The sequence below is a fragment of the Oncorhynchus tshawytscha genome, linkage group LG05, assembly GCF_018296145.1.
Source record: "Oncorhynchus tshawytscha isolate Ot180627B linkage group LG05, Otsh_v2.0, whole genome shotgun sequence".
In the NCBI taxonomy this organism is placed as follows: Eukaryota; Metazoa; Chordata; class Actinopteri; order Salmoniformes; family Salmonidae; genus Oncorhynchus; species Oncorhynchus tshawytscha.
In genome coordinates this window covers 17,293,834-17,307,055 of record NC_056433.1, presented here as the reverse complement: position 1 = coordinate 17,307,055, position 13,222 = coordinate 17,293,834, and the positions used below count along the sequence as shown (strand labels likewise).

The window sequence follows — 13,222 nt, the reverse complement described above, 5'->3', positions numbered from 1 at the left end:
CCCATCAGGTCTGGACAGTGGAGAGCAGGAGGCTCTGAGGCAGCATGAGGAAAACGAGGAGAGGCCAAAGGACACACAGGGTCACAGTGACGAGGAGCGCCCAGAGAGGAGCACAGAGTCTACCATCCACACTGTTCCAGAGCTGCTAATGGACACACTGCAGGTACCAGAGATCTGATCAGAGATCTGCATAGGGCTATAGTACTGGAGCACTCATTATAAGATTAGCTGAATGTGTGTGTCTGTCCAGAACCCAGTCCGCGACCCAGAGGAGCTGAGGAGGGAGATGGAGCTGCAGCTGGAGGCCTGGATGAAACAGGCCCCTGGAGACCAGGAGGAGGTACCAACAGTTTGGATGTTCTGCTAATACATAAATATTACCGGAGACTATTTACCCTGTCATGCGTTATTCCCATGACCTACCTTCAGATCTCTGTGTGGTGCTCCTGCTAATATCTTGCCCTATAGGAGAGTGCAGCGGCAGCCATGTGGCACCAGTACCAAACGTTGACCTCGGCCCTGTCCCAGCAGCTGTGTGAGCAGCTCCGCCTCATCCTAGAGCCCACGCAGGCGGCCAAGCTCAAGTGAGTACCTACCGCAACGCCTAGAAGATCATTCATGGAGTCTGGCCTCTGGTCAGCCATCAGACAAAACGCAGACCAGAGCAGGAACAGGGTTTTGTAACCTTTCCTATAAATTCATTTATTTTTTCATTTGGAAGATCCTTTTTAATTTCACAACAAATATTAGCTCATCTCTTTATTCTGTTTTCTCTCTGTCAGAGGAGACTTCCGCACAGGAAAGCGTCTGAACATGCGGAAGGTGATCCCCTACATCGCCAGTCAGTTCCGTAAAGACAAGATCTGGCTGAGGAGAACCAAGCCCAGCAAGAGAGAGTATCAGATCTGTTTGGCCGTGGACGACTCCTCCAGCATGGTGGACAACCACTCAAAACAGGTAGGTCGCTTCACAGAAGGATGAGTGGAGACAACCTTGCAATCAGTGCTGCAGGAACTATGTATGAATTCTAAACGGCACGCTATTTCCTTTAGAGTGCACTAGTTTAGGCCGGGGCTCAAAAGTCTCTGGTCAAAAGATGAGCATAGGGTCAAAAGATGAGCATAGGGAATAGGGTGCCACATGGGGAAAAACACTATCTCACCTCTGTCTCCTGTGCCTCACAGCTGGCCTTTGAATCCCTGTCTGTGATCGTCAACGCTCTCACTCTCCTGGAGGTTGGGCAGGTGTCTGTGTGCAGGTGAGAGGAGCAGTCACTGAAAATACATTAATATGGATGTCCAGGTGTTTCTCTTCCCCTGACAGTGAGATAACAACATGATGTGTGGATTGTTTTGGTTGTCCCCTCAGCTTTGGAGAGACAGTGCAGCTTCTCCATCCGTTCCAACAACCGTTCAACGATCAGTCCGGTGCTAGGATACTGAGGCTCTGTCAGTTCCAGCAGAAAAAGACCAGGATAGCCCAGGTGGGAGTCCCTTTCCTTCTTCCTTCATTTTTACACTCTTTTTCATTTTGATGATTTGAACCACTTTCAGGCCTGTTCTTTACTGTGATATTGTTCAACAGATCTCTCCCCAAAATATTATTTGAGACAGATTTATTTTCTTCTGAGACTGACTCCCACATTGTGCTCTAATATCCCTTAGTTCCTGGAGACCTCAGCCAACATGTTTGTAGCAGCCAAGCAGCACAGCCTTGGATCCATGAACACAGGTACTCTACTGGGTGGAAGGTTTAGTATGATTACTATAAGCGAGAATGGCTTCCCCTAGTCCCCTATATCCCACTATTCCTTACAGTAATGGGTTGAGACATATGCAAGAATGTCAGCTAATTACATCATCCTCTGATGCTTTGGGGTCCATGCCCTGATAGTATCTGATGTCCAACAAACAAGCCCTGAGTGGAGCAGTGTGTTGGTAGGGAGCACAGCCCCAGTACTGTTAGTCAAGGCAGAGTATTGTTCCTGCTACAGTGCCCCTGGTGAAGCTAACATGTCCTCTGTGGAGCCGCTCTGAGGACCACAGTGCAGAGCTGGTATCAGGGCTCTCACTGCTCTCCCTCTGCGGCCCAGAGGCCTGGAACCTGTAAGCAGACACCCAGGGCCATTGTGGTGCCAGTGTAAACTGACCGCCTCCCCCTCATCCTGTGCTCTTTTTTTCCCCTCCCTCTCACCCCCCCTCCCCTCAACAGAGACGGCCCAGCTGCTGCTCATCGTGTCGGACGGCAGGGGGCTCTTCCTGGAGGGGAAGGACAGGGTGACTGCTGCCGTGCAGGTGGCTCGCAGCGCCAACATCTTTGTCATCTTCGTGGTGCTTGAGAACCCCAACTCCAGGGTAAAGGACTTAGTTGATTTAGATGGAATCCATGTTATGTAGCAAGGATTGTGGATAGTAAATGCAAGGTTTTACTGTCATTTACATGATACAGTCCAATAGAAGTTGCATGTGTTTATGTGAATGGTCAAATCACTGAGATATGATATTCATATTGAAATATCCCGGAAATATTCCACAATATTCCTTTTGACATTTCCTGTCATTTTTCTACAGGACTCCATTCTGGACATCAAGGTGCCCATCTTCAAAGGTCCAGGAGAGATGCCTGAGATCCGCTCCTACATGGAGGAGTTCCCCTTCCCCTTCTACGTGATCTTGAGGGACGTCAACGCCCTGCCAGAGACCCTGAGCGACGCACTGAGGCAGTGGTTTGAACTCGTCACGGCAACCGACCAGTAGGCCAATGAGAAGAAACCATCTGAGAGGGCAGCAATCAACCGCACAACGCCACTCTGCTGCTAGCCTCTCGACAACACACAGACTCAAAAACAGGACTCACAAAGGAAGACGGACTTGCCACTGTATATGTGCCTTTTTTCTTATTTTTACTCTAATTTTAGTAGACTGTAGAGTTTGATAGCAACCTCTGCTGTTTAGTCCTTGTCATCAGGCCAGGGGAATTCTGGAAGTTCTTTCGTAATGTAATTAGCATTGCTTTATCTTGCACGTCTATAAAAAATGTTTGAAAAGAAACAAATGTGATTCCCTTCCGTGTGAACAAGATACCTCTTTTCCCTGTGTACTATAACCCCCTTCATGTTGTATGGATGTTTTCAGTCTAACATGCTCATCAAGACATTCTGCTTTCATGTAAACACATCAAATGACCATGTATAGAGCTGACAGTGTTGTGATGTTAATGCACTGTTTGTAAAATAAAAAATAACAAGGAAAAAAGCACCCCCTTAATTATATCATGGCAAAAGAAAAGCATGCTGATATGGGCTTGATCCATTTAAAAAGTAATCCCAAAATTGTGCCTTGACAAAATGTTTCTGCATCTCACTTTATACTATGTGCTTTAGAAAATGCATCCATTGTTTACTTGGAAATGATCATTCTGCCCAAAATAATGGTGTTATTATAAAGCTTCTCTCTCTTTTTCTCTCCCTCTCTATTTTAGTCAATGTTTTTGGAAAATGTGGTTCTTATGCACTTTGAAGCTCAAGGACTGCTAATAACAATTTTGATAAATGCTCCAATTGGTTCCATTTCTCTGGTCTTAGGCTATGTTTAGACAGGTAGCCAAATCCTGATCTTTTGACCAATCAGATCGGCTCTGAAAAATATCTGATGTCAAGATGTGATGTGATTGGTCAAAATACCAATTTGGAAGTTGTGCTACCTGTCTAAATGCAGCCTAAGCGACATCACAACTACATCTGTTTTACACCTCGACTCTACTGTAGATAAGATTCATTCACTGACACGTCATTAGAAAATACCATTGCTGTGACATTAGGAAAACAGTGGTTGATGATTGTGCATTGAAATGTTTATCGCCAAGGTGTTTTGTAATGTGGAAATAACTAAGCAAACAAATGATATTCATGGTAGTTGTTCATACCATCTATCAATCACATATGACATGATACATTGTATGATGTTAGGGTTAATAAACTTTTTAAACTGTTTTGAGCACGTTTTATCATGTATGGTAGTAGCCTACAGTATAATTATTTTATGGCCCCTAAAGAGATTTGGATTTTCAATAAGTACTCCACCCCACAAGAGGGTGACATTGATCTTGTTAATCATCGATGTTGAACCAAGATGGACCAGCCAAAAACAGTGGATCAGCTGTAGAGCTGCCTCTATAACCATGTTTGCTACTGTCCGCATGGCTAGCTCAAGGTTACCCGTGGCAGCACTTACATTAAAACAGGTAATACAAATATATGTTGGTAACATGAACAGTAAACCATGGGGTTAGTGTAGTGCCAACGAGGTAATGTTCTCTGACATCATGCTTGCCTTGGGAAATAGCCATGGCAGCATGAGCTAGCTAGCTAACATTAAAGGTCATGATCAGTCAAAATCATGTGTTTCATGAAATTGGATGATATTTGGTTTATATCCCAGATCAAAGAATGAAAAATGACTTTTGCTTTTACAAAGTTTTATCAAAAAGTTATTGGTCCCTGCTCAATGTCAAACACTTGGATACATCTGGATTATTAAGGCATCACCCTAACTCAATTTAATTCCCCAATGGTAATGTGATATTCTCTTACCTAATTTAAATAAGTACTGCCTCGTAACCTGCATTGGAGAAGGCAATGTTGTGTTTGCAGTGGGGCATGTTTTATATATACTGAACAAAAATATAAACGCAGCATGCAACAATTTCAAAGATTTTACTGAGTTACAGTTCATATAAGGAAATCAGTCAATTGAAATTAATTCATTAGGCCCTAATCCATGGATTTCACATGATCAAGGCCCAGCCAATCTGAATTAGTTTTTCCCCACAAAAGGGCTGTATTATGGACAGAAATACTCCTCAGACGATCCCGCAGGTGAAGAAGAGGTCCTGGGCTGGCGTGGTTACACGTGGTCTGCAGTTGTGAGACTGGTTGGATGTACTGCCAAATTCTCTTAAATGATGTTGGACGTGGCTTATGTTAGAGAAATGTACATTCAATTCTATGGCAACAGCTTTGTTGGACATTGCTGTAGTCAGCATGCCAATTGCACGTTCCCTCAAAACTTAAGACATCTGTGGCATTGTGTTGTGTGACAAAACTACACATTTTACAGTGGCCTTTTATTGTCCCCAGCTCAAGGTGCACCTGTGTAATGATCATGCTGTTTAATCAGCTTCTTTATATGCTACACCTGTCAGGTGGAGGGATTATTTTAGCAAAGGAGAAATTCTCACTAACAGGGATGTAAACAAGTTTGTGAAAAACATTTGAGAGGAATAAGCATTTTGTGCTGATGGAAAATTTATTGAATCTTTTATTTCAGCTCATGAAAAATGGGACCAAAACTTTACATGTTGCGTTTATCTTTTTGTTTAGGGCTAGCTAGATAGCTACTATACTGGTGCAAAATTTTGATTGTAGGGTGTTTGTCAGCAAATATAATTAAAAGTTTACAGTATTCATCTATGGCAAAGATACTTATGTTTCCCCTTTCATCTGTGTCTGGTGTTAGCTAGTTACTGGCTAGCTAGGTCTTCAGCTGTGTCTGGTGTTAGCTAGTTACTGGCTAGCTAGGTCTTCATCTGTGTCTGGTGTTAGTGTAACAGTACTCGTCTTGCGTTGTGTACAATCAGTCATGTAGCTTTATTCTGATAGGAACGACACAAAATTGCACGTCATGCAATGCACGTCTCACCATCCAACTCTGCACTCACGCACTGTACAACATATATGAAACCCCCCCCCCACCAGACACAGTAAGTTGCTAGCTAGTACTGGCGGGAATTCTCTACAACAAAATGCACAACAAATATTCTCCAAAAACCGCTGCATCTTATATGTGATGTTCGAATAACATTTACAAACAATTTGATATAAATTGTACATTTACATCATCACTTGAGAGTATAAAAATCACTTTTGATGTACAGTGCTTGGCAACCAACAACTTACCGCTGGTGTGATGCTTGTTCACTGGGACGATTCTAACTGGAACATCCCCCTTCGTAAACAAGCTACACAAACCAGCCAATAAGATGCCATATTGAGTAGGTGAAGGCAAGACAAACTCAAACCAAAAACCCATTGGCTTAACAATAAAGTGGCAAGGGGAATCACCAATATAACCCTGTTACACTAGCTAGTCAACACATCCGTCAATGCTGCTGTGAACCACATCACAAGAGACCAAAACATTGACATCATTGATGCAATTTCAATCTCGTTTGAGTTGCTTTGTGTATCACCAAGTTTTCTTGAGAAGATTTTACTGCAACACTGCTCACTGCATCCAAGTTTCTTGACATAGGAGTTTCAAAGAGCTGTCAATCAATGCGAGCTCATGAATATAAGCTCCGCGCCCACGCCTGTCTTTTCAAACTTCCTGGTAGCCATGAGAGAAAAAATTATAATAGCATTTCTATCCCCCCAAAATATTATGGGCGATAGTTTAGTCACTCAAAAGGCTATTTTACATGGGATTCAGAATGACTATTCGGGACCTTTAACATTGAAGCAGTGATCAGTGTTATTTCCTGATAGTTATTTTCTGCCAATAATAGCTAGTTCTCGGTTTTCCTCTCCCCACTCAGACCACTCCCAGAGAGTCCTAACAAAATTTGTGCTTGAGAAATAGTTTTTTGCTAAAAAGCTATTTTTGCCCATTTGAATGGAAATCTATTACAGTTAGGTACTTATTGTTTTCCTCAGCATATTGCTCTGCTAATTCCATATGACTGTTTATAAATTAGCCAGATAGCCAGGTAACTTGCTTGCTAGATTGCTTGTTTGCTTCCACTGCTCTCCCTCTACTGTAACTTGTGTTTGAGAGCTTATTCTCTTTCCACAGTTTTTACAGAGACAGAAAGTGTTGGGCCTGTACAGAAACATGATGCGGACCATAAGGCAAGTGCCAGACGAAGGAGACCGAAAAGACTTAAGATATTGGGCGGGTGATGAGTTCAAGAGAAATAAAAATGCCACAAATCAGGTGAGATATGGCAAAGCCAATGTCTGAAATTGTTTCATATTTTATGTTGTATCCCTTTTCTAACCATTGTCTCCGTATCCCTAGGACGCCATCTGAATGATGATCACACAGGCAAACATGCACCACGATGAGCTGCAGTCATCCCTTGCATTGGCTAACATTAAGAAATAAGGATGAAATTTTACGTTAGGTCTTAGGCCTACATAGAGCCATTAGCATTGCTGCGTCAATTCAAAATAGACTAAAACCTGTCTGGAACTGTGGGACTGAGGTAATCCACCCATTCATGCTGGAGGTGAATGCCAGCAACTTTGCTATTCTGCCTCAAATGTAGCTAAGGTATAACTCCGTCAGTGTCCATTATTAGGACACTGCCAGAGTTAGATACCTCAAATGGACTGTGTATGTGCAGCATGAAAGCCATAGGAATCAGGACCTTGTCACACTTGCCATGGAAGAAATCTTAGCCGTACCAGCTCCTCTACTTTCTTCTCGCTGAATCCCTGACACTGCTTGTGTCTGATACAGAATGTTGTTTGGCGTGAGCACAACCATATGAGATATGTCATTGGGAGTCCCCTATCAGTTCAGTTGCTATTAAAATGTCCATGTCTAGCAGTGGTGACACTTTCCCAGATCGCTGAGTCTAGTTCACTTTTGAGCAAAGCTGTGAGAATCATTGATGATATGCCATTTGCAATAATGTGAAATAACACCATAGGTAAGGATTTATTTATTGGTTATAACTAGTATTCCAGGGCTCATGTTGGGCTGCTCTTGGGTAGCTCTTAGCGTCTACCTCTTGAATATAAAACAGACGTGCCATTTTTGTAGTTTCTCTTTAGTTTTTTACAAAATACACTTGACATCATCTGACTTTATTAGACAGAATGTATGTTCATATCAGCAGAGACATCAATGTACAACGACCTCACATGAACAGAACAAGTGTCACCTATGAGCACGGTAACACATTTACAGTAGTCTATTTGACTTTTCATCATGCCAACATGGTCTTCCTAACAGTAACTCATTTTAGTGCTGAGGATAAACATTAGGGTGTTATGGAGTTTTTACCATCAAAGAAATAGTGGACTGGAGCAGAAGTAGATGAGTACTAAATTTATGAAAGCACAACTTCTCTTCAGTTAAGACATTTTCAGTTTGGCTGTATTCTTGTGTGCTCTGTTGCCCTTGTAAGTCACATATGAAAGCTTGCAGTAGTTTATTCTACTGATATGTTAAGCATCCTGGCTAACTCAAAACTATTCCTGAAGCTGTCTGCTCTCGTTTTCCTCTACTCTCATTGAATTTTGTTTTTTACAATGTTACTAAAAATGACCCACATTTTCCACAAACCCCCAGAATCATTCTCATAACAGGCTTTCGCGTCACAGGATAAAAAGCACTGGAGTATTGGCATGTTGAGGACAAGCTATCAATGTGTCAATATGTGTAGGTGTTCCAGTTCAATAATGGCACTGTGACAGATCCATTGTAACCAGCAGTACATTTACTGGGGGTTTTACAAAGCACAATACACAGGAGCTGCCCAGGTGTATACAACAAAACACATGATTAACAAGACAACATTATACTGAATTGTCTGGCATGCCATAACATTTCTCATTTATAAGTCACCATTACAAATGGATTATTTTCTACTGTTGCATGACATTATTAGATATAAGTATGAAATTCTGTAGAGAATGTGCATGGTCAATGACAAATGTATGGCCAATTTATGGTCAAGTCTACTAGTGGATCCACTAGATCCAGGTTGCCATCTGTAATGACCTCAGATGGTTTTTGCCATTCTGAAGGTGTAACTCTAAACCACAGGAAGTTGGTGGCACCTTAATTGGGGAGGGCTTGTGGTAATGGAGTGGAATAAGTATACCATTCCATTCGCTCTATTCCAGCCATTATTATGAGCCATCCCGTCCTCCCCTCAGCAGCCTCCACTGCTTTAAACTCTGTAGTGGTATGTCTGTGTTAGCTGTCGTCGTGCCTGTTAGTCCTGAGCATGCGTAGCTCGTCCTCCAGGTAGGTGATCCTCTCCAGCAGGGCAGCCCTGTCTGCCTGGGCCCTCTGGTCCGCCTGCCACCTGGCCTCCTGGATCTTCCTCTCATACCAGTGTTCCATCTGGGTCGACACCGCCTCAAAGAAGTACTGTGTCACCTCCAGGGCGTGCATGTTCTCCCTTTCCTGGGCAAAGGAGCTCTCCCCCCCGTCTCTCTCCACGGCTTTTTTCTCAAACACCTCCAGAGTCTGAGTCCCCTCGGCCTGCCCCACCGTGGCCCCCTTGGCCTTAGTCCTGCCCTGGGAGTGCCTCTTGTGGTGCTTGCCCTTGTCCCTGCCCCGCTCCCGGTCCCTTTCCCTGTTGCGGTCCTTGTCCTGTCTGCTGCTGCAGTGGCGCTCTGTCGCTGGGGACAGACTGCTGGCCCGGTTGTTGTTGCTTCTGCTGCTCCTGCTGCTCGGTCCCAAATCCAGCAGCGCCACGTCCTGCAGTTCCTGATACGGCCTCCGGTGTTCAGTAGCACCTAGCAAGCGCTCCTTGGGTCGCACTACTTGGGGAGACTGTGACAGGAACTTGGCAGTAGTTGGGGAGGAGATCTCCGCTTGCTTGGGATGTTTATCACTGTCTGGAAGATTTCCAAGAAGCAATTATTGAATTAATTAGAATTAAAAAGTCAACCTTAGAGCATGGCACACAAATAATTTATGATTATTCAAATTAGTTCCAGTGAGATTGCCAATTTTCAAATGCAATCTGATAGTATGGGATGATATTTTAATTAGCCTGCCATAGGCAACAATAATTTTTCAATTTCTGTGAAAATGTTATATTTGGGCCACATTCAATCTTTATTTACTTTTTTTTTTTAAAGAAGGTATGACCTAAGAATAATAAACTTAGATTACGTAATGCTTGCACAAGCCTGTATCTGCTTGAAATTAATTCCCACTCTTTGTGTATGTGCGTTCGTGAATGTGCATAAGCATAGTAATTCAGTGCGCTGGCTATTTCACAGAGTTCTGTTCGAACTGTACCTGGAGAGCTGTCCACCTGAACAGCAAAGCAGTGGTTGGCTGAGGGGTCCTCTGTGGCGGCGGTGTTGCGGTCTCCCTCGATGACGTCAGTGATGTGGGGGGCCAGACACTGGGCGCTGTCCCCAGGCCCCCCAGCAGGCAGCACGGTGAGGCCCCCAGGGTCCACCTCACACAGGCCCTCAGACATGGACGAGGACCGGCGCAGCTTGGTGTTGCAGGGGTCTCCTGCTAAGCGCACCTCGATGTTCTGGAGCTTGGCCATGCACCAGTTCTTCAGCTCGTTCACCACTGATGCCTGCTTGAAGGGCAGGCCAAGACATGAAGGGGTTTAATGACAGAGGAAACATTAGCGTACAATAGTATTCATCGTAAGTGTAAATGTGTAAATGCATTGTTGAAATGTCTGAGCTAAACCTCGAATTAAAAAGTGATTACCTGTCTCTTTTCCCCCTCCTGTCTTTCCTGCATGGCTCTCTGGTTGATCCTGTGTTGGCACTCCGTCCTCTCTGCTGACACCCTCTCTACTGTCATCTTATCCAGAGCACGGATCTAGAACCACACAATCACAAACCAGAGTTAAATGCCTGAACCTGACAGAGCTGTCATGATTAATGCAAGACGCCGGTTGTGACAAAAGCTCAGAGCTGTTTTTTACTTTAGCAACATTACACTTCATTTCATTAATAGGCTATGCAAAATCAGCACAAATTATACATGCATGGATTTCCCGCCCCACATCCACCAGCACTGCTGTGACTTGAGAGACTGGTGTGATGTAGGTAGTGTTCATTAGGCACCAAATGGTAGGGAATGGACTGAAACTGGGACTAATCTATCTGGACTGGTTCAATAAGAAATATTCCTTTTAGCTTTTTGGTGCAAAACATTTTACGTCGCCTTCCCTAATGAATCCCACCCTGGTCTAGTCCGTACCTGATGTTTGTTCTTGCGGTCCAGCTGTCCCATCTTGTTGTTCATCAGGTCCTGCACCGTGTGGATCTCTGTCTTCATCTCCTCCTTGGTGGCCTCCAGCTGGTTCTCCAGCTTGTTGATCAGAGGCTCACAGCGACAGCCGTTGATAGGGGCCTGGGACACAGACAATAACCATGAGCACTGAGCCACTTGACAGTGGAGACTAACAGAACTAAACATGTTTTTGAAGCATGATGTACAAGTAAACCCAGGGGCCAACTTTCTCTGGGGACGGGTCCCCCCAGTTTTATAATTGGAATGTGATACAAAACAAGGCAACAGTGTGCATTAGGACTATGCAGATGCCTCTGAGCAGTCGGGTTGGCTGTTTGGCGTGAGTAAACCCCCTGTCGCAGGGCCATACTCAGACTGAAATATATGTTTCTAAATAGCAGAATATAGTAGCAAAGCCTCTTACAAGGTTTCAACATTACAGAAAATATATGATAGTAGCTCCATTCACAGTCCTTTAAAGCTACATTAAAAGTGAATTTGGTAAGCGTAATAAATCATAGCATCACATGAAAATGTTCAAACAAAATAAGTCATTGTAGAGACAGTGAGTATGTACTTTTTCTATCTACCTGCATGACCTTGCCATCCTTGCCTCGGTACAGAGTGTACAGCTGATAGGCCTTGTAGTTGTGTGGGGGGAGTGGGGGCTGGGGGGAGGAGCTTCGCAGTTTGCCCCGCCTCTTCTCTCCATGTTTGTTCTCTCTACGACGGAGGGGTTCTGAGAGCGATGGCTGCAATGGCACGACAGCACAGCTCATCACATGTTCCACGTGTTTAATATTAATGGCATATTTCACCTGGGTAAACATGTTTTGTTGTTAGAAGAATAAGGAAATAGCGGACCTTCTCATGTGTTGTTGATAGAAGGTTACGGTAATAGCTGACCTCATGTGTTGTTGTTAGAAGGTTACACTAATAGCTGACCTTCTCATGTGTTGTTACAAGGTTACGGTAATAGCTAACCTTCTCTCTGAGCTCCCTGTCTGTGCTCTTGCTCGCCTCAATCACCTCATGTTTGTGGGCGACGCGGTCGCTGCTAGGGGTGTCGTCAGCAGCAGATGCGCTGTCCTGTAAGAAACGACAGAAAATGTGTCTTTCAGGCGAACATCTGAGCATCTATGCTATCATATTCTGACACACAGAGACAGTAGGAGTAAGATGAGGAGCTGTACTGTAACTGTACCTTCCTGGGCAGCATGTCATCCCTGGGGACAGACTGTGCTCGGCGATCAGCCTTCAGCTTGTCCCTCCTCTTCCTCACACTCCTGCCTCGGGTAAACCTCTGGACCTGAACATACAGAGGGAGAACAGGTTACGAACTAAAGGCCAGTGTATTATTTACTGAGGCTTCAAGTTTACTGATTGGTTAGCAGTCCTGAATTTAATTGACTTTAGCTTATATTTTTTTATTGAACCTTTATTTAACCTTTTTGGGATAGGGGGCAGCATTTTTACTTTTGGATGAATAGCGTACCCAGAGTGAACTGCCTCCTACTCTGTCCCAGATGTTAATACAGTGCCTTGCGAAAGTATTCGGCCCCCTTGAACTTTGCGACCTTTTGCCACATTTCAGGCTTCAAACATAAAGATATAAAACTGTATTTTTTCGTGAAGAATCAACAACAAGTGGGACACAATCATGAAGTGGAACGACATTTATTGGATATTTCAAACTTTTTTAACAAATCAAAAACTGAAAAATTGGGCGTGCAAAATTATTCAGCCCCCTTAAGTTAATACTTTGTAGCGCCACCTTTGCTGCGATTACAGCTGTAAGTCGCTTGGGGTATGTCTCTATCAGTTTTGCACATCGAGAGACTGACATTTTTTCCCATTCCTCCTTGCAAAACAGCTCGAGCTCAGTGAGGTTGGATGGAGAGCATTTGTGAACAGCAGTTTTCAGTTCTTTCCACAGATTCTCGATTGGATTCAGGTCTGGACTTTGACTTGGCCATTCTAACACCTGGATATGTTTATTTTTGAACCATTCCATTGTAGATTTTGCTTTATGTTTTGGATCATTGTCATGTTGGAAGACAAATCTCCGTCCCAGTCTCAGGTCTTTTGCAGACTCCATCAGGTTTTCTTCCAGAATGGTCCTGTATTTGGCTCCATCCATCTTCCCATCAATTTTAACCATCTTCCCCGTCCCTGCTGAAGAAAAGCAGGCCCAAACCATGATGCTGCCA

The 13,222-nt window shown here is 43.9% G+C and overlaps 2 protein-coding genes and 1 pseudogene across 11 annotated transcripts in view; 2 read left to right on the top strand and 1 right to left on the bottom strand.

Moving 5' to 3' along the window:
• LOC112250043 (midasin) overlaps positions 1-3,995 on the top strand; it is a 59,432-nt gene extending 55,437 nt beyond the window's left edge. For all 3 annotated transcript variants that reach the window (XM_042321593.1, XM_024419871.2, XM_042321592.1), the window contains 9 exons: positions 9-163; positions 251-340; positions 469-584; positions 783-957; positions 1,185-1,258; positions 1,369-1,483; positions 1,665-1,731; positions 2,212-2,354; positions 2,571-3,995. In XM_042321593.1, the coding sequence (XP_042177527.1) occupies positions 9-163; positions 251-340; positions 469-584; positions 783-957; positions 1,185-1,258; positions 1,369-1,483; positions 1,665-1,731; positions 2,212-2,354; positions 2,571-2,756 (1,121 nt within the window). In that variant the 3' untranslated portion in view covers positions 2,757-3,995. The remainder of the gene's footprint in view (positions 1-8; positions 164-250; positions 341-468; positions 585-782; positions 958-1,184; positions 1,259-1,368; positions 1,484-1,664; positions 1,732-2,211; positions 2,355-2,570) is intronic.
• A 124-nt stretch (positions 3,996-4,119) lies between these two features.
• On the top strand, positions 4,120-7,819 carry LOC112250042 (annotated as a pseudogene).
• A 666-nt stretch (positions 7,820-8,485) lies between these two features.
• The window catches only part of LOC112250039 (ankyrin repeat domain-containing protein 6), a 29,536-nt gene continuing 24,799 nt past the window's right edge, over positions 8,486-13,222 (bottom strand). For 4 of the 8 annotated variants that reach the window (XM_024419865.2, XM_024419867.2, XM_024419862.2 and 1 more), the window contains 7 exons: positions 12,217-12,321; positions 11,997-12,101; positions 11,603-11,830; positions 10,980-11,132; positions 10,482-10,595; positions 10,047-10,344; positions 8,486-9,637 (listed from right to left, as the gene is read on the bottom strand). In XM_024419865.2, the coding sequence (XP_024275633.1) occupies positions 8,988-9,637; positions 10,047-10,344; positions 10,482-10,595; positions 10,980-11,132; positions 11,603-11,830; positions 11,997-12,101; positions 12,217-12,321 (1,653 nt within the window). In that variant the 3' untranslated portion in view covers positions 8,486-8,987. The remainder of the gene's footprint in view (positions 9,638-10,046; positions 10,345-10,481; positions 10,596-10,979; positions 11,133-11,602; positions 11,831-11,996; positions 12,102-12,216; positions 12,322-13,222) is intronic. The other 4 variants (XM_024419869.2, XM_024419863.2, XM_024419866.2 and 1 more) reach the window with 3 other exon arrangements.